The sequence below is a fragment of the Anabrus simplex genome, chromosome 4, assembly GCF_040414725.1.
Source record: "Anabrus simplex isolate iqAnaSimp1 chromosome 4, ASM4041472v1, whole genome shotgun sequence".
Classification (NCBI taxonomy): domain Eukaryota; kingdom Metazoa; phylum Arthropoda; class Insecta; order Orthoptera; family Tettigoniidae; genus Anabrus; species Anabrus simplex.
This window is the reverse complement of record NC_090268.1, coordinates 67,135,177-67,162,261: the sequence shown is the minus strand read 5'-3', so window position 1 is coordinate 67,162,261 and position 27,085 is coordinate 67,135,177. Positions and strand designations below refer to the sequence as shown.

Genomic DNA, 27,085 nt, shown 5'->3' with positions numbered 1-27,085 from the left:
TAAATGCTTCCGCAATTAATCTTAATATCAACATCATTACTTGGACTTTGTTTCAAACTGATTTCATGTGTCACCCCTGGAGGAACTTTTGGGGGGGGAGGTCTGTACCGGGCGGTACACCTCTACTCTGTTTATTTAAAAGTTGCGCCAGTTGAAACTCCTCTTCTGGAGGAAGGTTGAACTTTATCTATTCTATTAATTCTCTACTTTCTCAGAAGATGTCACCACGTGGAAAATTTTGAGTTTTTGAACTGTGTCACTTTTGATGTGTTTTTGTTTCGCTTGAAGTAAGAAGTGTGAACTTTCTCTTCTAGAGGACACTACTGAAGAATTACAATAGTGCAACCTAGTGCGAAATCAAAGAACTATTTTGTTGGAGAAATTTTTATTTCAAGAGTTTGTTCTTTGTTAAATTTCCTTCTGTCATTGTTTAAGTTGGCTGTATACCCCTCTTTTTCCCCTTAGTTTGGATCTAGCCAATCCCGAATTTCTTTAATTAATTTTCCACCAATAATGTGTTTCTTCTTCCTCTTTGTAGGGCTTTCTTTTCCCTAGCCAATAAAGATTTTGTGGGAGGGTGTTTTCTTTCCCCTAACGCCTAGAATCTTCCGCGAGAGGATATAAACTGCTGATTTTGGGGTCTCCGGGCCACTTCTGTTCCATCTTTCAGTGTATTAAGTACATAGCAGGAGGCGGGAAGCGCCTCTTTCTTCTTCAGCCGTTCAACACCAGGTAATGGCCTATTAATAACTTCTTTTCTTGCTAGGTCGGCAGTTTAACACTCGCGGCGGGTTCGAAGCATTTCCATCATGTAACCTTTTCCTAAAATGTAATTACTCTTTTCATCTTTTTCTTGTAAAGCTACATATTGGGATAGAGAGTGCTAACCCTCTCGAGCTCCCACTCACATTTGTTTTGAGGTGAACTTATTTTCTCAAACTATTCTTCGTTTATGTAATGTAAAGTGTTCTTCTCTAAGTCACCTCTGTAGTATGGGATTAGCCCTTGCGTTAGCGGCCCAGTGCCAGATTAGGTTTTAAAAAAACAAAAAAAACAAAGTGTATTAGGAGTGCAAGATCGCCTCCTCTCAAATTGTTATTTTAGAGGTCATGTAATCAACCTTCTTTTCATGTAATAGACCTCTGTAGGTTGGGTATTTTACCCCTGTGAATACGTCCTTAAAGGACAGCTTGAAGGTAGAGTTTGGTTTGGCCTTTGAGAGGCTTAAATTTTAAGAGCGGATCGCTCTTTTGAAAATGGAGTGTCATATGCCTCGTGGAGGCTTTTCTGTGTAATTCGGAGCCAGGGGCTCCTAGGGATGAATGGGGTTTTCTGCCCCTCTGTTAAAACTTGTGTTTGTGGTAAAACCGAGCTGATCGCAGAAGTCAGGGCGTGAAGCCCAAAACCTGTAAATATTGTATCTCCCCTTGTTTTGCTACATTGTACCTGCCATGTCTGTTATTGCTTTGTTTTTGAAAAGAAAATATAACCTAGTTAAATTTTAAATTACTTTTACATTAACTTTGATTCCGTAGTTTGAAACCCATTCACGCCCGCACCTTCTTACGCCTCTACCTACCGCTAAAACACGGTAACAATTATTATTATTATTATTATTATTATTATTATTTATAGCTGATGTCCTTTAGGGGACTAAACATGTACTAAATACAGTGGAACCTTGGTTTGCGAGCATAATTCGTTCCGGTAACATCCTTGTAATCCAAAGCGCTCGTATATCAAAGCAAGTTTTCCCATAAGAAACAATTGAAACACGGATGATTCGTCCACAACACAAAAATATTTATTCACATACCATTTCTGACGTAAAACAATTTAAAGTGCACTTACAATAGAATCATTGTTGGTGTGAGATAGACGAGAGATGATATGAGAAGAGTTACTGTGTAGCATGAATTTCACTAACGGAATCACTGCTATCTGTTGGCTCAGTGGAATTGTTTTCTTTTCGTGCAACTTTAACAAGGAACCTAACAAGGAACCTGTCCAATGACTGTTGCTTTTGCCTCTTTTTGAGGTTTTCACAAAAATGTGACATTGCATTGTCATTGAAATGATTCATCGCTCGCACTGCTACAGCTGTATTAGGGTGGTGTTTTCCTACATAATTTTGCACAGTTTCCCACATTTTGCACTTCTCTCGAATCTCAGTTGAAGTGAGAGATTCCACTGACTTTTCCTCCTCTTCCCCGGGCAAGATCTCCATAAACTCCTCATGTTATTCGCGATGCAGGTCCATCAGTTTGTTGGTTGTGTGTTGTTCGCAGTGTTCTTCCATCAGCTCTTGAATGTCCACGTCGTTCACCTCCAGCCCCATAGTCTTCCCTAAGGACACAATTTCATCGACACTCGGCGGCTCATTGTCGCCAACAATCCCCTCAAAGTCACGTCCAAGAACACAGTCATGCCACATCTTTCCCCAGGCGGAAGTGAGAGTTCTCTTGGAGACTCCATCCTAGGCTTTATCGATGATCTTGAGGCAGTTCACGAAGGGGAAACGATTTTTTCAAACTCTCGGAGGATAAGGTTTGTTTCTTCGGTCACTTCGAAGCATCGCTGAAATAGTGCTTTGGGAACCTTAACGAACTAGAATTCCTCCAGTAAGTTGGCCTGAAGAAAGAGCAGGAGAATTGTTGATAACCAGCAAGACTTTGAGCGGCAGATTATTTTCTGAAACGCCTTTCTTCACTACAGGACCAAAGACCTCATTCATCCATTCAACAAACGAACAGGGGAAAGCTCGTATTGCAGAACCTCGCTCACTTATCAAGTTACAATTTATTTAAAATTTTTGCTCGTCTTGCAAAACACTCGTAGACCAAGTTACTCGCATTCAGAGGTTTCACTGTATAATAAATTATATATTGGTTATAATATTTAAGTTTATCTTAAATATTTACCATTTGATGTACACTAGTGATCGCTCTTGTCAACATTTAAAAACGAAGGCAATAATAAAGATGTTGATTCCCATAGGGAACCTGAAATATTTGTCCCGAATGAGTAAATTTATAATACCAATGTAGTTGGTCCATTATTGGACATTATAAATTTTCTAGCTAACTCATCCTGGTTGCCAGCATTTCGCCCCAGTGTGCTAAATTGGACTCATCAGTTGGTAAATAGTACACTTACCAGTGGCGTATACTGAAGGCTACCAAGGCTCTCGGTGAAGCCCAAACCTCAAATGCAAACGATGGAAATCTAGAGCACATTAAAATGTATGCATCAGGCACATTGCTCCATTTACAAAACTTCAGAGCATTGAGAAAAAAGCGTTGCACGTATTTCTGAGAGTAAGGCATCGGAGACGGATCTTGCAGCCCAGACTCTGTGTCCCTCTCCTCTCGACCCACCTTCCACGGCTTGCTGATGAATACCCGATAGGTGTGGGGACCGGGGTTAGGTCTGCTAGGCTTCGGTCCATCAGATCGCCACTGCTTACTAACTGCCATACGTTCCTTATCGTATATACCTCCCCAAGTCTTCCTCATAGGTAACAGAGTGCTGGTATTTCACTCCCATTACTTCTACATCCTCGTAGGAAGACACTGCAGGGCGGCTGTTATAGGTGTAGCATAGTTTTTTTTAATAGGTAGATCTGCTAAAATGAAATGCAATCTTTCAGGTTTAGTGTTCTCTTTGGGTGGTTGGAATCGATTCCGTGATCACGAGTCGGACATCGCCACTGATCTCTTGAGGAAGCTAATAAACCAGTGAACGATGCGTACGACCTCTGGTAATGCTGTAAAAAAAAATTTGTATTTAATACTACTACTACTACTTACAATAATAATAATAATAATAATAATAATGCATGGCATCTGTATAGGTTTGGTGGGGACCTAATGAAGGGAAGAAGTCATAAACACCCAACCTCCAAGCCAGGGGAATTAACGTACGAGGGGTTTGATTCTGAGAACTGAACCGGGACCATCGGACCAAAGGCAAACATTCTATCCATTTAGCCACTAAGCCGAACTTTAATTTGCAAAACCTTAGGCTGCCATCTCCACTGATCAGGTGTTGAATATTGACAGTAGCAGAGGCCAGGGCAGTAGCTTGTGAAGCTGCCTTGACAACACAGCAGGCTTCTCCGTTGGCTAATGACTGCAGCTCAAAACCCTTAAAAGGCTTGACATTGACTAAACTAACCATCAAAAAGGGGTAACTAAGCTTAGTGGTAGCCCACGTCTTGGACTCAGCATACGCCACTGACACCTACCAAGACACATGGCTAGTGCATACCGTGAAAGCCACTGCATGGGGTACTACGAGCCAGTAACGGACAAACTACATTGGTATTATAAATTTACTCAAATTTACTGTGCATGCATTGTTGTTATTCATTTAATTTTTAGAATTTCATCGTAAAAATGCAAGTGATTCAGTTATTCAGAGGTCAGGGTTATGAGTGTAAATTCAGTGTTGTTACTCAAATTAATTTCTTTAGCTCATGCTCAAATAATTTTTTGTGTTACAGTTTATTGAGAAGTTAAATGAGTCCAAATTTGAACTCGGTGGTGCTGATATTGAGGTTCGTGCTCTTGAGGGAGAGGAAGAGGCAACCTTCTTGGAAAAAGCTAAAGAAGAAATGCTGAAAAGACGTCACCGTAATTTCAAAGGCAAGAAAGGTGGTCGAAAAGGTGAGTTGATGAGAAGAAATTTGATAAATATATCTCTCTGAAGTTTAATATGGAAGATTTGTGGATATTATGTATGGTTATTTTATCTTCAAAAGCAGTGTACAAAATGCTACGTGAGCATATTGACATACAGTGAAACCTCATTAAGACGTTTCTGCAGGGGATACGGAAAAAGAAAGAAGTGAGAAAACATACTAATGAATATACAAATATTTTTTTTTGCTAGTGGCTTTACGTCACACAGATACTGTAGGTCTTATAGCAACGATGGGATAGGAAATGGCTAGGAGTGGGAAGGAAGCGGCCGTGGCCTTAATTAAGGTACAGCCCCAGCATTTGCTTGGTGTGAAAATGGGAAACCAGACGTGCCAAGTCTCCCGATTTGAGCGGGAGACTCCCGATTTTCATTGTTTCTCCCGATCGCCGGGTCCGATCTCCCGATTTTCAGAGCAATATCCGTAATTTTCCCGCGGATTTCCTCGTTCTATCGATATATGGCTGAGTATGGCTGGTCGATAGTAGTTCTAATAATGATACCAGATGGCAGTGCGGGGCACGGTGGCCAGTCATGTGCTGCTCTTTGGTCTATAATACAGTCATTCTCTTTGCAAGCGAGTCAAGCGAGTAACATTCTCTTTGGAGTAACCTAACCTCAGAAGTAGCACACTATAGTTGTTTTACCCGTAGAAGTGCTCGTGTTGTGCCTTAATATTTGTTTTGGCCAAAATGTCAAAAAAAAAAAAAATGCTGCAGTGTTTAAAAATGCTTATAGGGAAGAGTTTCCGTGTTTGAGTGAATCCAGAAAGGGACCAACGTTCACATTCTGTACTATATGTAGGTGTGAATTTTCAGTTGCACATGGCGGGAAATGCGATATACTCAAGCTTATGCAAACGAAAAAATATAAGGAGAGTGTCCAGTGTGTAGAAAGAAACCAGAAACTGAACTTTTCATGTAAAAACCAAGATGTAAATCCTGTGACGAATGCCGAGGCGTTATTTAGGTCATTTATAGTAGAACATAACCTGCCTGTAAATTGTGCCGATCACGCCGGACCTTTGTTTCGCAAAATGTTTCCTGATTCGGAAATCGCTAAACGATGTGGGTGTGCTAGAACGAAAACAGAGGCTACCATTACAGAAATGTGCATGGAAGAAAGGGTGAAAATTGTATCACATTTGCAGGTGAATGCATTTTCTGTTGCTACTGATGGTAGCAATAAAAGCGACTTGAAGATATATCCCATTGTTGTAACATTTTTAGGCCTGAACTCAATGAAATTCAGAGTTGTCTACTCTCTGTGCCTAATTTAGAAGGGGATGCTACTGGAGCTAACATTGCCAATCTTTTGCTCTCAACTTTTTGGGAATTCTGCATTCCATTAAAAAAACTGCCTAGCTCTTGGTGCTGATAATGCTCCAGTAATGGTAGGATTAAAGAATGGTGTGGCAGGATGTTTGAAGCGGGAAAATAGTAACATAATCATCGTAGGCTGCTCTTGTCACCTAATTAATCTTGCTGCCGACAAGGGTGCGGCGTGCTTGCCCGTAAATGTAGATGAAAGTGTAATTGATATATTTTATTATCTGGAAAGGAGTGCAAAGAGGAAAGAAAAGTTCAGAGAATTTCAGACTTACACAACACTGAGATCAGGAAAATTCTGAAGCATGTGCCTACTCGATGGTTATCACTAAGAAGGTGTTTAGATAGGATTTTGCTTCAGTGGGACCCTTTGGTTACATTATTCAAGAGCGAAATTGTGAATAAGGATTCTCAGATGGGAACTTTGAAGACTTACAAAATTCCTAAGCATAGGTTAAGTGCAGATGTTTCTTGTTTGTCTGTAAACGTTAAGGAATGTCATAACATGTCACCTCACTCCTCAGTTAAAAGGAAACCCTAGTCATCAGTTTCACTAAAAAAAAGTGAAACTACTGATCACACTAAGAGCCATGCTTTGTCACGTGAAGAAAGACTTTTCATGTTCCTTTCATCAAATTTACATAAATCCTTTTGCCTTTTTCTCTCAAGTTTTATGGATATCTTTGAGAATCCAAATGTAGCTCTTCAGCCAGGTATGCCGCACACCCACTTATTGAGGTCAGTTTTGGAGAAACTATTGAAGAATGTGATGGCAAGGTTTGTGAAACCAGACGTTATTAAAAGATCATCCTCTCTCCTTGATGTAGATTATCATACTTCAGCAAATCAAAAGGATGATTGTGATTTGATGATAGGGAACTCTGGGTTTGTTTTAGTGAACACCTTGAAGTCTGAGGAAAAGTGCATATTCTTTAAGTCTGTTAGAAAGTGTTTCTCTTCATCGTGTGACTACATGGTACACAAATTTCCATTCAAAGATGAATTTTTAATTAATGCAGAAGTTGCAAATATTTCTGCTATAAGTAAGGCATAATTTTCTAGCCTTAGAGTTTTCAGTAACAAGTGTCCGAACATTTTGACTAATGAAACGGAACATTTGGATAAAGAAACTGATATGCTGCACTCCCAGTTCTGTAACTTTCAGCTCGAAGAAACAGACCTGGCAAAAGGAAGAACTGATGCTCAATGGGCCTTGGTAGGTCATGAAATCAGCTGATGGTGTACTTAAATATGACAGACTCTCTAAGGTGATGCTTACTATTTTATCAATTCCACATAGCAATGCAGAATGTGAAAGGATTTTTAGCAGAGTCACAAAGACAAAAACACAGTTCAGAACCTTGCTGTCTGAACAAACTTTGGAGAAACTTTTAACCTTGAAATCATTTCAGCAAGGCAAGTGCTTTGAGCAAAAATTTAGTTCCGAGTTTCTGAAGAGGGCTAAGTCAGCTACTGGTGTGTTGAACAACAATTAGTCGTAATGTGATCGCCATGTTGAAGGATGAGAAGTCACATGTTTCTACAGTTCAGGTATGTCCAGTATTTAGTATTCACATGTAAATGATGAAAGAAATATATATGGGCAAATAGAATTGTTAATGTATTGAATTCTAATGAATTTGTACATGTTCTGCCATCAGTGATGTGTCGTAATACGTCGCGATTCGCTGCGAAATTTCTCCTGATTTTTCACTTTTGAAAGTTGGCATGTCTGGGAAACCACGGAAAACCATCTTCAGGGCTGCCGACAGTGGGATTCGAATCCACTATCTCCCGGATGCAAGCTCACAGCTGTGCGGCCCTAACCGCACGGCCAACTCGCCTGGTAATATACGAATAAAAACTACCCAACAGGGTTATGGAAACACTAGGTACGATATTTTCCGATATGAGGACATATTACGTTGTGTATCCGCAAGTACAGTGAAAACTATAGGCCATATCTGCCAACCCTTCCGATTTATCCGGAAACTTTCCGTTTTTTAAAAAACTCTCCTTCAGATTTTCCGATGTATTTTTAATTCTTCCTATTTTTGACCAATATAACGTCCAGTACAGTCAATACTCTTCCCCTAGGATAAAGAATAAATTCTTATGTGCTTGTGTAATTTATCTAACCTCATTTTCAAGCGTATTTATTTGGTGGTTTATTTCGCTTTCGTGTATCGTGTTTCGTGCTCGCTACAGCAGTATGTGTTCTTTACGGTTGGGGATTCGGTACGGCAATCGTCCTACAAGCAAGATAGGCTAGAAAAACACCTAGCATGCACTAGTGACTCAGTTAATCGGGACGAAAGAATACGTTTCTTATTGTGTGGTCCACACACTATTAATATCGGCTCTGTGCTTTTCCCCCTGTCAAAGTCATATGTTAATAATGTATGGGACATACCGTTCTGTTTTGTATGTGGTAGCTTCTCGAAGTGCCTTTTTGTTCATTCTTATTTCATAATTTTAATGAGTTGAATGTATTTCAGGGAGTTGTGTCGATGAGTTTCTGGTATTTTCTCTTCACGTTATGGCCAAAAAACATAACAAGCATTATCTCCAAATGTTCAGAGATACCTATAAAATTAAATTTCCGTTCATTTTTCAGTCTAATAAAGGAAACTATTATGCATTTTGTTGCAGGTGTCGATGTGATAGAAATACAGTGGAACCTAGATATCTCAGATCACCTTGGGAGAAAAATTTTATTATAGTTATCGAAATTTCGAGATATAGAGAATACCGTTTTTTGAGTCTGTAGAGAACGTAATGTTACCGAGCTCGATAGCTGCAGTCGCTTAATTGCGGCCAGTGTCCAGTATTCGGGAGATAGTAGGTTCGAACCCCACTATCGGCAGCCCTGAAAATGGTTTTCCGTGGTTTCCCATTTTCACACCAGGCAAATGCTGGGGCTGTACCTTAATTAAGGCCACGGCCGCTTCCTTCCCATTCCTAGCCATTTCCTGTCCCATCGTCGCCATAGGACCCATCTGTGTCGGTGCGACGTAAAGCAAAAAAAAAAAAAAAGAGAGAAGAGAGAGAGAGAACGTAATTTAATCATATGAACCTACGGGCTTTTACTGAATACGTTATTTATAACAGTACAGTAGAAGTCCGATAGTCCGGCACATTCGGGACCGGTCCGATGCCGGATTACCGAAAATGCCAGATTATTGGGCGGTACCTCTTACTAAGATATAGGTTAAGGCGTACAGTGAAAACAGCTGTAACACGGTGTTTTGCAGTAAAATGTTGATCAGCTGAATCATTTGATTAATAACTAGCTCAAAATTAGGGCAGCGCCAAATTTTCATTCAACACCTTCAGTTTACATACATAGACTGTATAATAGTTTAGTGTGACTTAAAAAATCCCAAAAATCTTTTTGTTTTCGAGATCGTCGCTTGGCATGAAAGTTATTGATTTACATATCATCAGAAATAAGTTCAGTGGCATTATAATTAGTTACACTCAGCAAAAGTGATGAATTTATTTAGGGACTCTGCGGCTTGATCACAAGAAAAAATACTGTAACGAAAAGTGCTCGCAATCAAAACAATGAACTGAACTTGTGTGTGGTGACAGCCAACAGTGCCGATTTTGTCTTAACAGTAGCAGATACGTAGTGGACACTTCCGGGTGGTTTCGAACCGCACCATGCGCTTTAACTGTCACCAACGTAAACAAATAACATAAAAAATCCTGGAATGCTGCCGGACCATCGGACGCTCCGGACGGTTGGATGCCGAACTAATAGAATTCTACTGTACTTAAAAATATATAGAAAGAAACTCTTTACGGCATCACTTTAATTATAATAACACTTGTTATAGTAACTTTTTAGAAGACAAGATACAGTACATACAGTAGTGAAACAAGAAACTGATGATGATGATGATGATGTTGTTGTTTTAAGGGGCCTAACATCGAAGGTCATCGGCCCCTAAAAACTAAAAACATAGCTCAGTTAACACCTCTTCTGTTTGTTGCGATTAACCTCCTCCCTTCACATTGAAACTTCTCGCCAATACCACACAGCCGAGTTTCGTAAATGAAGCTTGGCATCCGTGACTTCTGGGCTTGCTTTCGTAGGTGACCGGTAATTGACACACTAGAAAGAGCGAGGCTTTGCTGATTTTCCGATCACTAGAAGTTCGAGTTTTTCGTTTCCCATCATATTAGTTCCCAGCTTCACTGTAACCTTTTCTTTACTTAATAGCTGTTCCTCACAAACCACAATGCTGTATTGCACAGTTAATGTTGCACAAAATTCGAGTTACAGAGTATTTTTTGCTTCAAGGGAGTAAATATTTGCTTTGAGAAATCGAGAAATTCATGTCACTGAATTTCGAGTAATAGAGAAATAAATACACATGAAGTATAGGACAAACGGCCAAAAAATTTAAGTTACTTTGAGATAATGAAAATTCGAGTAATGGAGGTTCGAGATATCAACATTCGACTGTATTATTATTCGTATGTGTCATAAATGAGTGATTAGGTACTTTTTCTTGTAAACATTTTTGTTTTTTTTAGTTTAAGATTTTACATGTGATGGTCAGTTCACATTTTAACTGTAGATATGTATGCCTTTTACCCTGTCCTCTTTTCACTTAGACCGTGGCACAATATATGTGATGAAATCCAAGAATTAAAAATCTTCCTATTTTTGATTTGTAAAAGTTGGCAGCTATGATAGGCCTATCTATCATTTCTAAAGAGGAGAAAAAAGTATTAAAATTTGTGAAAAACATGAGCGAACAAATATGAAAACCTTTTCTGCTGGGGATTATGAAATAACAGGTACCAGTTCACTGAAAGTTGTGAAAAAATACCAGACAACAAAATATGAAAATGTACACAGGAGCCAACAAAAATATGCAAAATGTTAGTAGGAGCGTTTTATTTTGGAGCAGTGGGTTATTAAACATTATTTTCTGGTCACACTCTTAGATGATGAATAGGTTACACTCGACCACCTGCAGCTGCATGGAATGACGTGGGCCATCATTTTGAACCGAACATAACTTCAACCAACTTGAGTGATAGAGTCAAAACTCAAGGTGCGAGTTTCAACATTCGCGACCTCTGCATGCTTATGTCAGTCCACTTTCTGACAGATTTTAATTTTCCGTTCATTATTAAGGAATTTTACAGTATTTTCTGTATCCATAACTGGGCTATCACGTGACAAATATGCACCACGCTAGTCAGTTTCACATGTTTTTGTTCCTAATCCAGATACAGGCTTCCGTATCATGCGACAAATATTAGCTACACTTCATTGTACACAAAATACATTTCTACCTTCTGAATGGAATGCAAAATACAAGCACAAGCAGGCTCACTCTGTTATTCAGCAATCTGGCTGCTAACCAGTAAGCAAAACTGAACATTCCTGAGGTTAACGGCTTGCTCCCCGAAAATGCAACTTATCTTTTGAAGTTTGGGAAGGCCTTTTCCCGTAATCATGCAGCTGTGGCGACGGCTCTTACCTGAGTTGGAAATCACGTTTCTTTCAGAAGGGATGACATATACAGTAACATTTTCAGGTCTAGGAAAAATGTGATCGTACTTAGCGATAATAGCGAAAATTCATGACGCGATAAGCGAGTTATTTTTTATATAGATTTAATGCGATGAGAATTGGGACTTCGAATTTACGACATGCTAAGCGGGAAAACATGGTAGTGAGGAACGCTCTAACGAGGTTTCACTGTATTGAAAAGCTGTACATGGTGTCATTGACTTGGGAGTTGGGTGGTTTCGACACTAGTTTTCATTTTAGTCATTTTCAGTAATTCTGCGGCTCCGTGGCTGACTGGTCAGTGCCTAGCCCTTCAGGCCTTGGAATTGTGGATTTGATTCCTGGCCGGGTCATAGTATTTTAACTGTGAAAGATTGGTTCCTTTGGCTTGGGGACCGGGTTTTTGTGGTGATATTAGTTTAATTAAGAATATGTTAGGGATTATCCCATCAGTGACAATGTTCGTCCCTGTTTCTGTGAAAATAATATGTACTCTTCAAAGAGTGTTATAGTGAACCTGATATCAGTGAATCAAAAAAGACTAAGTTAAAAGGATTTGATAGCTTAATTGTATGTAACTTATGTCACGTATTGTAGGGCTTCTTGAAAATAGGAGATGCAGATAGTAAGACATTCAGTAAAGCTGTTGCCTTAGGCGCAGCTTTGAGAAGTGAATTTATCATTGGTTTGGAAACAGGTTTCCTGTTTGGCCCACACTTCGAAACTAAGCAGGTTTTTACAAGATCCTAAACAGTATTTATCATCTGCATTGTCTTTCATTGGCACCATAACAGGAAGTTTGAATATAATGAGAAAAAACCGATGAAAAGTGTAAAGGCAAAGTTAACCAGTGGTAGCTGGATAGGTTTAAGTCACGATTGGTATTATTATTATTATTATTATTATTATTATTATTATTATTGATTATAATATGCACTGATAATTTTTAAAAGTGAAAATTGTTATTAGGTTTGTTTTTTTGTTTTTTTACGGTTTAAAACCCCTATGTAGGACAGTTGTATGGGTGATTGGTTTTACCCCAAAACATCTCCAATCTTAATTACGATGAAAATTGGCGGGAAACTTGACACCAGAGTATCGCAGATTGAAGGCAAGCTAAATGGATGATCGAGCGTAAAAATGTATGTGCAGGTCACTGTGTCATTTTGATTATATTTTTTGTTTCATAAATTCTATTGTAGATCAGTCGCTCAAGGAGTTTATATGTAACACTTAGAAGTGCTATTGGACGGTAGCTTTCCACTTTAGATGGATCTTTATTTGGTTTCAGTATGGCTATTATCTTTGTTTTCTTCATCAGAGGTGGTATGTTTCCAGTTTGCAGAATATTAGTGAAGAAGTTGGTTAACCATTTTATTGTGGCTGGTCCGCAATGAGCCAAAAATTCAGAATATATTCCATCAAATCCTGCAGCTTTTCCAAGTTTCATACTTTTTATTGCGGCTCCAGTTTCCCCTTCTTTGAATGGAGTAGAGAATTCAGAAAACTGCGGCGCTGCCCTTTTCTTGATGTTCAACTTTAATTTGATATCCTTTTTGGTTCGCTTGTCTTTTGTGTTTTTAGAAACTGATATTAGATGATTAGCAAAATCATTCAGATTGATGGCTGTTTTTGATCTCTTCGTTGCAGGGTTTGAAGAATCCAGTTTCCTAATTATAGACCAGGCCTTTCTGCTAAAATGGGTGTAATCTAGGGATTCCACTGTTTCATGCCAGATCCTTCTTCGACTCTCATCCAAGGATTGGAGGAGACCAGCTGCATTGTCGGAATTAGGATGTTCTTCATATTCTCGTAGTAATTCCTCACTCTCTGAACTCCAGCCAGGGATATACTCCTTAAGATATCCTCTAGGGATGCATCGTCTCGCTGCACCTTTTATAACTCCTACAAATCTGCTGTAGTTGTTGTATGTTGGTTTGATCCATCTTATATTGGAGTCTGTTTGCTTTGCAAATTCAGTCCAATTGGCTTTCTTGAAGTTCCACCTTGGTTTAGGATGTGAACGAACGACAGGTAAAGACATCCCAACCTCCAAGAGAACAGGCCTGTCTTGACTATGTGGGAAACCGTTGAGCACTGTACGTCGAACTTGACTGTGTAAATTATGAAGCCGATTTGTGAAACAAAGATCTGGGGTGTAGCCTCGAGACCAGCGAGCTGATTGAAAGGTAGGCAGGTCCTTAGCATCAAAAATCAGATTCAAATTTTCAGTTTCCATCCAGTCCACAAGAACTTCACCGTTAGAGTCATCCTTGTTATATCCCCAAAGATGATGATGACTATTGAAATCACCGAGATATATAGCAGGATACTGCAGAGAAGGTATAGGAGAATTAGGCCAAGTAATATCTGGTGGCTTGTACACATTAACTATTGTCAAGTTTTCAATGTTAACTGTAGTAGTAAAAATGTCATTTTCAAAATTTACTGATAGTAATTGGTAATTTGTTATATCATTCCTGACATAAGTTGCAAGGCCATAATTTTGATGATAGTTAGACGCTACCAATTTAAAGCCTGGAATTTTCCCCCTACTCTGTAAGTGTAGTTCGTCTGCTGTGTGTGTTTCTTGAAGCACGATGATATCAGCTGCATATTTCAGTGCAATCCTGGAAAGATACTCGCATTTCGCTCGACTAATCCCTTCAATATTCAATTGACAAATGCGCAGCGATGGTCCAATTCTACGAACTTGAAGGTCCTGAAAAGGACCACACATCTCCTCCTTGTTCGCTTTTTGACCGAGAGGTCGTTTCCGACAGTTTGGTCTCATCTTATCACTGTTGCTTTCTTAGCACCACCCGGGGGACACGTGTAGGGCAGTGTAGTGGTTAAACCTACGGACGTGAAGCAACGTAGACAATCAACAGCTACATTCCTATAGAGCAAGCAGGATTTAGACCTGGAAGAAGTTTTAATGATCAAGTACTGTCTCTCACCACGTATATCAAAAATGGATATGACAGGAAATCAGTAAGCGTGGCTGCCTTTTTGGATCTATCAGCTGCCTATGATACTGTCTGGGGAGAAGGACTCCTTCTAAAATTTTTGAGTGTGATCCCATGTCGTAAACTTACGGCCTTACTTAGCAATATGCTCAGTAATAGGTACTTCCAGATCTACGCTGATAATGACAGAAGTAGAGTGTTTAAATTAAACGATGGTTTACCTCAAGGATCAGTCCTTTCCCCCCTTCTTTTCAGTCTGTACATATATGATCTCCCAGACACATCATCAAGAAAATTCATTTATGCTGATGACATTTGTTTGGTGACTCAGTGCTCCAACTTTTATGATGCTGAAACTACTTTAGCCACTGATCTGGAAGCCTTGGATGTATACTTCAAGAAATGGTGCCTTCTCCTAAATCCTCAAAAAACAGTTATATCTACATTCCACTTACGCAACAGACAGTCTAATTACAAACCAACAGTCAGATTCCAAGGTGAAGTGTTGCCGTTCTGCAGTACACCAAAATACTTGGGCTTAACACTTGATACCCCCCTGTGGGTGGGGGCGGTAGAATAACACCCACGGTATCCCCTGCCTGTCGTAAGAGGCGACTGAAAGGGGCCCCAGGGGCTCTGAACTATGGAGCGTGGGTTGGCGACCACGGGGCCCTCAGCTGAGTCCTGGCATTCCTTCCACTTACTTATGCCAGGCTCCTCACTTTCATCTATCCTTTCTGACCTCCCTTGGTCAGCTCTTGTTCTTTTCCGACCCCGATGCTATTAGGTTTGCGAGGGCTAGGGAGTCTTTCATTTTCACGCCCTTCGTGGCCCTTGTCTCACTTTGGTCGATATCTTCATTTTTCGAAGTGTCGGACCCCTTCCATTTTTTCCCTCTGATTAGTGTTATATAGAGGATGGTTGCCTAGTTGTACTTCCTCATAAAACAATAATCACCACCACCACTAACACTTGATAGAACTTTGACTTTCAAGCAACATCTTTCAAATGTAGCTGCTAAAGTAAAAACTAGAAATAATATTCTTCAGAAACTTGCTGCTACATCATGGGGAGCCAATACTCATGTTCTAAGATCAACTGCATTAGCCTTATCATATTCTGTTGCTGAATACTGCTGCCCCTCTTGGATCAATAGTGTTCACACAAAGAAGATCGATGTACAATTCAATCAGGCAATGCGCATAATCTCGGGTTGCATTCGGAGCACGAACACACTATGGCTTCCTGTTCTCAGCAATATTGCACCTCCAGCCCTAAGACGATCAGAAGCTCTCCTAAAGGTTTGGAAGAACATTCAGCAGAACCCCCAACTACCCATCCATCAAGATATTACGCACACTGAACATCAACGACTGAAATCAAGGAAACCACCCTGGCGTACAGCAATGGATCTTGAAAGAACCTCTTTTCATGTTAACAGTTCATGGAAAGCCCAGTGGGATCAGTCTTTGGTAGTGAACAAACATCTGGTTGAGAATCCTTCTAAACGAGTACAAGGATTTGATCTTCCGAGACGACAGTGGAGAATCATCAATCGGATAAGAACTGGACAAGGCAGATGTGGTTATCTGTTGTGCAAATGGGGTTGGACTAGGTCTGCAGATTGTGATTGTGGTGCATCTTCTCAGTCAATCCACCACATTGTTGCTGACTGCCCAATTCGAGCTTTCAAAGGAACGCTAATGGACATTCACCGCACATCGGATGAAGCAGTTGATTGGGTCAAAATGCTAGACCTAGAGTTATAGTATTGTACGGACTTGTGACTACGCACATTTACCCTGAACTATATACATGTGTGTACATAGATTCATCATACGATAAATAATAATTATATTTTTAAAATTTTTTCTGTATTACCCCAGTTTATAGTATACTATGTATCAAATTTAGGACATTGCATAGTATTTTAACATCTAGTATGAAAGTTTTCAGGCTGCTTTGTGTTTAGTGTTTTTTTCAGCTACATTTAAAATTAAATTTCTGACCTTTTTTTCTTATAGGTGGTGGCCGAGGTAATTTCCACAACAACCGTAAGAGGAAAGGTGGTGCTACAGATGATGAGCCTCCGGAAAAGAAAGAAGCAGTAGCGTAATAAAACAAATTTGTAAAACTTTTCTGGGTGTAAATAGTCTTGTTTCATGACAATATGTCACATGATATACAGAAGAATCCTCAATGCCAAACATAGTGATTGCTGCTTATTAAAGCTATCATAACCCTGACCTTTGACAAAAGTTCTTGAACATTTTTTTTTTTTTTTTTTTTTTTTTAATGAAATATTTGAATATGTCTATATTAAACCGCAAGAATCCTTTATCAGTATGCTTTTGAATGAATGCAGTGAACGTGTGACTGTTTCAAGGAGATATGTTTTTTTTATGTTCATGTTAATTGAATGAAACTGGTATTGGCGTGTGGATATTATGACACGTTAAACATACCTGTGATCGTTGTTCTTTCGTTATTTTTAATATGATGTGGATTACAAAGGACTGAGTACAATACAAAATATTAGTCCTAAACTTGTTTTATTATGACTTGTGAGTGTGACTTCCTGGTTTCCTTTTGTAAAATAATTTTTATATCTAGTCTTCCTTTCATATGTGCACAGTTTTAATGGACCATAAATAATTAAATTACTATTATTATATTGCAATTCTTATGGAATTAGTTTGTTTTTATGCTATTGCCCTCAAAGTTCAGATTGCTTATGTTACTCAAGATAGATTAAGGTTGCTATGAAAGTACTTTTGTATAAAAATAAATTTTGCTGTTTCACAGGATTTAATTCAGTAAATTTCTTATTCTTCATGTGATTTTTTGTATAGGAAATCTGCTCTAAAGTAGTGATGAAGCAGTGATTTTAAGGAATAGTGATATGTTTTGGTTCAGTTCAAAAGTCAAAAGGTTGTTGAGTATTTAATATGCAATAAGTTGTATTTATTAAGCTATTAAAGTTTCAGAAGAAGACATTTTGTTTATTTGCTTTTGCCTTTTAGCAATAGTGCCCTTTCCTGTATTTTGGCATTTTGGTTCATCGGGCCTGTTCAGTCAGTAAGAATACAAGGTCAACGTTGAAAGGAGGATTAATGGAAAAAAGTCTGGTTAGCAGACTGGCTGGATGAAGCAGGTGGAACAGGAGACCAAGAGCACAAAATAAGAGCAGGTTCTGGAAAAGAAGTGATGGCAAGTTATAGAAGTTAATAAAGGAAGCTTATTATTAATTTCTGCGCCTGGCCTATTGGAGTGGAGAATCCATGATGGTTGATTCTTGGTGATTTAAGTCCTGGCTATGTCAAAGTAACTCTATGCAGGGTGTATCAGAAATATTTTGACAAACGGTGGGGACAGGTTTCTCGCACCAAAACAAGGAAAAAAATGTCCTCAAAACAAACACCCACAAATGCTTCGTTATTAACATTACTGCATTATGTATGTATTTTACTTGCATCATAATTGCAGATAAACATAAGTCTTCTTCATCCATTTCATCGGTCCAGCTCCTGCCAGGTTGGGATGTTTATTGCAGCTTTCCATCTTTTGTGCAACCAGTATTATTCCTCCTTAACTGTGTTACTATCCAGGTGTCTGCTAATCACTTTTATTCAGGTTCCCATAAAGTGCTTTGGCATTCTTCTCTCTTCCATTCTTGTAACATGTCCAAAAAACATCCCAAGTTTATCCCTCTGACCACGAACCTACTACGCTGGCGTAGCAGGGGGAGAGGTGATACTCCCACGTGGCACGTCCCAGGTGGCGGATAGGAGGGTCCTAACCGGCTTGCCGGCGGACTTGAGGGAAATAAAATACCTCTTGCGGACCGAACACACAACCCCCCCTGTGAGTGGGGAACGCAGACGACTAATAAACCCACGGTACCTCCTGCCTGTCGTAAGAGGCGACTAAAAGGGGCGACCAAAGGATGATCAAATTAGAACCATGAGACTACTTGTGATTAGTACCACCATGCGGGGAACACCATGAGTAGCTTTTACTTGCGCGTAGTACCGTTATGTTAGGTACCAAATAGGTTTGTGATTAGTAGTAAACGAGAGCTCAACAGCTTTTATAGTACCTTTGATTAGTAGCACTGTATGAGCGACACCATGAGATGAGGGAACCCATGGTTCTGGCTTGCCTATGATTAGTACCCACTTTATGAGGACACCACGGGATAGTACAAGTCCCTGTGGTTAGTACCCTTATGTGATGAACACCATAGGTTTGCGTTGCCTGTAAATGGTGCCGCAATGTGCAATACAGCGTAGGTCTGTAATACATGTGCGAATTTCATTACCTGTGACTAGTACCATATGTATGGAATACCGCGAGTACGCTACTCTTGATTAGTACCGCAACATGACAAATGCCATGGTTCAACTTTCCTAGCGATAAGTACCATTGTGATGGGCCGCTGACTTGGATTTTGGACCCCTTTTGGCTGCAAGTATCATCATTTCAGTATTGTGCTATAGACGCAGTCCCTTGGTCAGTACAGTACTACTATTGTTCTACGCCAGCTTCTGTGCATGTGAGGCAGTGGGTCGGTTCCACGGGTCGTTTTAAATTCATATCCATCCCTTCATTCTTCGTCCTCATGTTTTGAATTGTGTTCAGTGGATGTTCTTGGCGTTATAATTTCATTTCGTACCATTAGGGGCCGATGACCTAGATGATAGGCCCCTTTAAACAACAAGCATCGTCATCTTCATCATAATTGACCTTCCACCTTTCTTCTCATTCTCTCTTCTGGTACCTTTTCAAGTATTTTTCTTGCTTGTGATATATAGTTAGTCAGTCAGGCCATGCAAATGGTATTTACTCCCACCATTTGGTACAGATTTTTCTTTACAAATACATTGTAGACAAACTGGTCCTGCTGCTATTGCAATTTCCACATACAATTCATCCATTCCCACTGCTTTTCCCACTTTAATCCAGTTGAGAGCAATTTCCACCTCTTCCATTGTGATTTAACTTTCGGATTGTCTCCTCACACTACCTCGGTCATGTAGTCTATACCCCTTCTCACATTCAAAAGTTCATCAAAGTAATCCATCTTTTCCTTCCATTATGATCTCTCATTTTTCTCTTTTTCCTGCTTAGTGTAGACTTTCTTTTCTCTCCATTCTTACAAGTTCATGTACATCCTATTCCAACTTTTGTGTAAATCCTTCAGAGATTTTCCTTGCACATTTTTTTTTCATTTCCTAATACTTTCTTCTGCTTTCTTCCATTTTTTCCCTATTCCATACTTGCCATGTTTTTTTCTTTACCTTCTCATTTCACCATAGCGTCTCTCTTTCACTCTTAACTATTCTGCCAGAAGTACACTCAGCACAGCTTACAAATGCCTTCTTGAACTGCAGTAGAACTTCGATTATATGTTCCCGGAAACTACGTTTTACCGTATTATTCATTCAAATTACGTGGTCCCATGAGCATCTTAATTAAATCACGTTGTAAAAATCCCGCATTATCCGTTCCTCGAAGAAACAATTTCCCGGATCAACCGTCCAGAAATTTCAGTCCCATCAACGCTAAATCCTCGATCACGCGTTTTTCAAGAAACTGTATCTCACGAAAGGACGGCTATGGCATACTTGCGGATCTTGGTGTTAATGTCCCGTCGTTGCGGTGATTTGAGGAAGTACTGTACTGGAAAAGCGATCGGCGGTGAACTTGCATAAGGGACCGTCTTAGCATCGCATTCGGGTGGTATTGTTTAGAGAATCCTCGGAAATCATAAAGCAGTGTGTGTCCACAACAATTGGAAGGAGACACGGTGCATTTCGACAGCTCTACTTGAAGGCGAAACGAGTTTCTTCAAATGGTTGTACTTGTAAAACGTCTACATTATGTCCAGAGTTAGATGTGTTTTTTTTTCCGAGTGTATCACCGAACAGGTTTTCGGCACTGTACAGTCACTGGGCTTTCAGGCATGAATCGAAACTACTTAAGTAACACAAATTTAGTATTTTAATATTATCGTATACGATTGTGTAATCGAGACCAGAACAGATGTTGCACCTTAAATAACATAAAGCCATGGGAGGTTTTGGGATTGCCTATTACTGTTTTGATCCCAATATTAGACTGGGAATTTCACGTTTTCGTGTTAAAATGTTATAAAAACCGCAGTCGTTTTATTTGCGCACGTTTCATTTTAAAATTTCGTATCGTTTCCCACTCGTACCGACTTTATAGCGAGCGTGCTTTCCAGCTGAGCTCAAGGTCGCAAATGACTGTAATTTCGGAAGTGTTAATGATATCTTTTCTCTTTCCAATTTGATTGTGATTAGTGACAGGCAGAATTGAATATAATGCATTTGAAAACTTGAGAATCGAAATTTACGTTCGAAACCATACTGTGTTCTCGAGTTTAACATAACCTTTAAAAGTCGATGCAGGCCTAATTTACGCAGTACACGATTTCCATAAACTATCTACGAACAATATACCGGTGACCAAATTACTATGAGAGATTTAAAAAAAAAAAATTTTTGCCATCATGTTGGGCGCTTTTGTATCTAATGTGTGCTTTATTTTATTAGATTAGAGAATTAGAAACTACTGTGGTCGATTGTTGTTTGACTTGGCGTTACGGGGATTCGATGTTTCGAAGAGTTGGGCTGACCAAAGTTGCTGAACTGAAAAAAGTTTTCAGAGGAAACTGGCGAAGTTTCCCCGGTAAAACAGAATGCAAAGTTTCGAGATTTTCAAGTCACGTGCCGATAAGTAATGCTTAAAGCCCACCCCGCGGTCTAACTTGCCTGCCTCTCACCCGGAGGGCCCGGGTTTGATTCCCGGCCAGGTCGGGCATTTTTACCTTGATATGAGGGCTAGTTCCAGGTTCACTCATTCTACGATTACCTTTAATTGAGGAACTATTTAATGGTGAGATGGCGACTCCGGTCTAGAGAGCCAGGATTAACGGCCGAGAGTATTCGTTGCACTGACCATGCATTACCTCGTAATCTGCAGGCCTTCGGACCGAGCAGCGGTCGCTTGGTAGGCAGAAGGCCCACTGGGGCTAGTTTGGTTTGGTTTAGGGAAGTTTGTAAGATTATAAGTATACATATTTCATTTTTGTGATGTTTAGTCAAATTGTTGATGGTTCATTCGTTCCCGGATTTTCAGTTTTCCCGTGTTGTACTTTTTTTTTTTCGTGGTCCCTTCTAATACGGAGAATCGAGGTTCCATTGTAGTCCCATTTCACTTCCACATTTACCACGTCAATTCTGGGTATGTGTTGTTTCAATTTATGTTGTAATTTTCTTTTACTTCCATATCTTTCAATTTCCGTACTTTTCTTCTTTCATTTTCACTGTGTTTCCAACTTTCATTTTTGATGCCACTACTCTATGTTCTCCATCAACGGTTACTTCTGACAAGGCTGTTACATCTAACAGCTGTCTACGATTTGCTCTTTCCACAAAGAAGAAGTATATTTCTGTCTTCATTCTTTTGTTTCCCCATCCATATCTTGTAGTTTTTAAAAATATTTCTCGTCATTCCTCTTTCCACATCCAAAAGGTTCAGTTACTTCTTCCATTCCTTTTTGGTCACCTTAGAGGATAGGGTTATTTTCCTCCATCCGACACTCAGCATTGAGACGTTGGCTGAATGGGCTAAATAAGTAAATCATTATTGAAACTGTATGTTCAATGTACCCTCCAACTATGTAAATATGTTGGAATAATTAATTTTGTCTGATAATCTAGTGATGTTAGCAATAGCGGCTGCTGGTGGGTGCATTAGTTACGGCATCGGACCCATAACCCAAGGATCATGAGTTAGATCCCAACCTCAATCCTCTGGATTTCTCTCTGTGGGAACACACAAAATCATTTGTTTATACAATGGAAATTCCAAATGCGGAGATGCTGTATCGACGCGTATTTTTCATGAGGTTATGATGTAAGCAGTAAAATGTAATCTAGGCCTGGTTTCATCAACAATAGTTCATTCTTAACAAGTTGTTAAATTGTTTTAAAATTCTTAATAGGTTGTTAAATTATTTTAACAATGTTTGAATGTTAACATTTTGTTAAACTACATGTTAACATTCCATTACCTCATGTTAAACGTGTTAACATTTGCTGTTCTAAAATGGATGGTGCGAATCTTAATTTCGATATGCTGTACTTAGATTTTTTTGGACAACAGTCTTGATAGAAAGTGTTTTGCGACTATAATTTTTAAAATATGACTGATTCAGAGTTCCTAAAAATATACAGTTTATCGAAAAATGTTGTTAGTAAGGTAGTAGACAAAATGCAATTGAGATTAGAATATCCTACACACATAAACTTAACTCTTTCTCTAATGCTGCAGGTGCTGATAATCTTAAGATTTTATGCTACTGTGTCTTTTCATGTAATGTTTGAAGACACTGTTAGATTTCAAAATCTACAGTTAGAAGAACTGTTTCTACCCATAAATAAATGAATAGTAGCAGAGTTACTGCAGAGATTATCGACAGCTTCTGTTAAATAGGCCATTTTACTGGTGTTTTTGAGTGCAATAGATAGTATCCTGAACTCCAAATCAGGGATGTAGTTACTAGATGGCCCGGTTGTGCAAATTACAACATATGTAATAACTTCCATATCAGAACACTGAAGTGGGACAAGTTACAAAGGGATACTGATAACACCGAGCGAGTTGGCCGTGCGGTTAGGGGCGCACAGCTGTGAGCTTCATTCAGGAGATAGTAGGTTTGAACCTCACTGTTGGCAGCCCTGAAGATGCTTTTCCGTGGTTTCCCATTTTCACACCAGGCATATGGTGGGGCTCTAACTTAATTAAGGCCATGGTTGCTTCCTTCCCACTCCTAGCCCTTTCCTATCACATTGTTGCCATAAGGTCTGTCTGTGTTGGTGCGACATAAAGCCCATTGTGAAAAAAGAAAAACCACGTACCGATAGGCGCTTCCTTATAAGAAGGTATCTTTTAACTCCGCATTTTCATCCTGAAACAATTTAAGAAAGAAGCCATACTTGCCAGTGTCGGCTTAGTTAATGTAACTTAAAAGCTCTTCAGTCTGTCAAACACAAGTTCAAAAAGTATTTGTATAACACTATAACATACCTATCAGATTCTATCAAGTCATACTCAAATTTATTTAGAAATGTATAAACATTTGTTTATTTCTATTCATATCCTTAAAAACTTGAATATTGGAACTTATTTTTACAAATAAAACTCCATCTGTTTTGTTACTCTAATTTAGTTCTGGATGACTCAATAAATACACAGTCCTGTTCAACCATGAATGGCCACGTTTACTAATCGCTGTCTATTTACCAGTCTTACTTCTTTACACACAGCAGGGTGTCCCAGCTTGCAGGAATTACCTGAGAGGGCTATACTCCCATTCCCAAGCTCCCCTTTTTTTCACATCTCCAAGTCCAGTCACCCCACACTGCAGGTGCATGCAGTCAGCTAGGTTTGAACACAGGGCTACGGGCCACACAACACACGATAACTGTTCATTGGTTCAGCTCCAATAATTTACACAGTGAACAACTAAACAGCATAAGTTAAACAGTGCTTAACAGCAGAACAGTAAGACTGTTTCAATTACACTCACGAAAGCCACTTCAGTCGCTGATTCCACGGCGGTCCTCAGTGTACAGAAGTACACTCGGTACTCTCAGGTAGTACAGTCTTCTGTTCTGTATGCCGTCTGCAGTCCAGCTACTCCCTGAATACTGACACAACAGCCACAACTCCTCGTTCAGACCTTGGTGGGACACTAGTGACAGCCAACACCTGTGTCGCCCTCAGCCCAGCCACCGAACCTCAACACACTGAGTCTCGCATTGACTCCACCATAGCTCAGGTGGGTGAACTAGAATATTCGCAATGTGGCTGGAGACGGAACATTCTTGGTGCATCTCCCAGAAATTTATAATACCAAGCAATATAAGTGGTCCGTTAATGGACATTATAAATTTTCCAGCTAATTCATTCCTGGTTGCCAGCGTTTTGCCCCAGTGTGCTAGGTTGGGCTCATCAGTTGGTACCTAGCACACCCACCAAGACACATGGCTAGTGCATACTGTGGAGGCCACTGCGTAGGCTACTTGGAGCCACCAGCAGAGCCAATGCACTATGAGAGACTTTGTCTCATTACCAAAAATTGATGCCTGCTTGGCCATCAGTTGATAGAGATATTGATTCCCATAGGGATCCTGAAATATTTGTCCCAAATGAGTAAATTTATAATACCAATATAAGTGATCCATTATTGGACATTATAAACTTTCCAGCTAACTCATTCCTGGTTGCCAGCGTTCTGCCCCCGTATGCTAGGTTGGGCTCATCAGTTGGTACCTAGCAGACCCACCAAGATGCATGGCTAGTGCATACTGTGGTTGTTATATGTAAATGTGGCATAGTTATTTTTCTTAGATTTATCTGGTACTAAATTGAGGATAGTTTAATTTTTATTTTATTAATTATTTGATTGTCATACTTATTTTAAAACCATTGAAATGAGCTAATTGTCTTGTATATTTTAGTTCTGTTTTTAAGTTATCTGGAGAAAGAGGAAGTTTTAGAGCCCTATATATTAAACTATGAAAAGCAGCTTTTTTTTTGAGTCTTAGAGTGCAGGGCAGGGCCAGATTAAGAGGGGAGGCTAAAGGGGTTGCAGCCCCGGGCCCCGCATGCCAAGGGGCCCCGGCCCTTGGCCGAACCTAAAATTGTATAAAAAAGCCTGCTGTTCCACCTCCGTGCGTGTATATGAATATTTACGCTCGGAAAATATCGAACACGCACTCTTCCTTCCTTCTTATCAGCTGTCCGCGTTAGTATTTCATCACTCCTAGAATCAATTACCGTCCAGAGACACGAATCCTCGCTACTTACGCACTGTAATTCTTCTACTTCTTGCTTCCGAATTTGCTCAACTGTGGACCGCGTGAAACTTAATGCTTTCTGGCCAGTCTTCTTCTTTTCTCTTCCCAGAACTTCTTCATTCGTTCACTCCTTATTTTTCTCTGCTCCTCAGATATTACAAATTTGGGCCTGTTCTTAAGCTGCTCTTCATGAAATTTGTGGTTATTTACTCGAGTTCTGAACTTCTTTCTGTTGAGGATCAATTCTGGTGTTATTTTAATTTCTTCTGCGGCCTTCTTAACCTCCTCCACCCATTCCGTTGTTCTCCTCAATCCAATTGTGTATTTAAATATCCTTTTAGTCAGGCGGTTGTCATTCATTCTGACGAGATGTCCGTAAAACGTCGGTCCTCGTTTTCACATTGTGTCGTGATCTTTTCGGAATACTTGTAGAGATCCTCATTTCTCCTTTTCCTCCACGTGCCATCCGTCGTTTTCTGAGGTCCAAGAATTTTCCTCAGAATTTTTCTTTCCTTCTCAATTTCTTTAAGCTCCCCTTTTTTATTTAATATAAGGCATTCTGAACCGTACAGCCCCTCTGGTTTTACAACAGCGTTGTAGTGTTTAATTTTGGCTTTGTAGGATATTGCCCGTTTATTGTACCTGTTCTGTGTCAGTCTGTAGGCCAGTTCCAATTTTCTAGGTCTTTCCTTGTTTGCCTCCTTGTCTAGTCCATTGGGTTGGATCAGTTCTCCCAAATACTTAAACTTTTCTACTCTTCTAACCTTTCCGCACTTCACTTCCATGCTTTTCTTTCCCTGATGTCGGTACTCCATGTACTTTGTCTTTTCGTAGGAGACTTTGAGACCTGTTTTCTTCGCAATGTTATGAAGAAGCTCCAACATCCTTTGGGCATCCTCTCTATTTTGAGCTAAGAGAGCAAGATCATCGGCAAAAGCCAGACATTTAATTTCCAAGTTTTGTCCCTTGCGCCCAAGATGAATTCCCTGTATGCCTTCTACTTTCAGAGTTTTCCCAGGTTCTTATGACTTTCTCCAATACAATGTTAAACAGGATGGGTAACAATCCATCTCCTTGTCTGACTCCTGTCTTTATTTGGAATGGATCAGAGATTTCTCCAGCGAATTTAATTTTTGAGATGGTGTCTGTCAGGGTTTGTTTTATTATTTCTCTCGTTTTACTGTCGATTCCAAACTCTTCTAGGACATTAAATAATGTCTATCAATTGAGTCATATGCTTTTTGGAAAAAGACGAAGATTATCACTGTGTTCTGGCCCCTCAATGCTCTAGTCCTTAGAATACCCTTGAGGTTGAATATCTGTTCTGTACATGACCTCCCTTTCCTGAAACCAGCTTGGTATTCTCTAACGAGGGAGTCTATTTGTTCTTCAACCCTGTTCAGTAGCACTTAGGAGAATATTTTGTACGCGACTGAAAGTAAAGAGATACCTCTGTAGTTATTAATATCCATTCGGCTACCTTTCTTGTGGAGTGGGTGGATAAGCGCACATTTCCAATCGTTCGGAATCCTTTCAGTTTTCCAAATCTCTTTTATGAGGTGATGTATTCTTTCTGCAGCCACTTCTCCAATCTTCCACATATCTGCCACAATGCCATCTTCCCCTGGTGCTTTGTTGTTTTTAAGCTCTCTGATTATA

At 39.7% G+C, this 27,085-nt stretch overlaps 1 protein-coding gene across 2 annotated transcripts in view; it reads left to right on the top strand.

Moving 5' to 3' along the window:
• The window catches only part of La (La autoantigen-like), a 133,197-nt gene extending 115,669 nt beyond the window's left edge, over window positions 1–17,528 (top strand). For both annotated transcript variants that reach the window (XM_067145089.2, XM_067145090.2), the window contains exons 8-9: window positions 4,505–4,667; window positions 16,559–17,528. In XM_067145089.2, coding sequence (XP_067001190.1) covers window positions 4,505–4,667; window positions 16,559–16,650 — 255 coding nt within the window. In that variant the 3' untranslated portion in view covers window positions 16,651–17,528. The remainder of the gene's footprint in view (window positions 1–4,504; window positions 4,668–16,558) is intronic.
• Window positions 17,529–27,085: the final 9,557 nt, after the last annotated feature.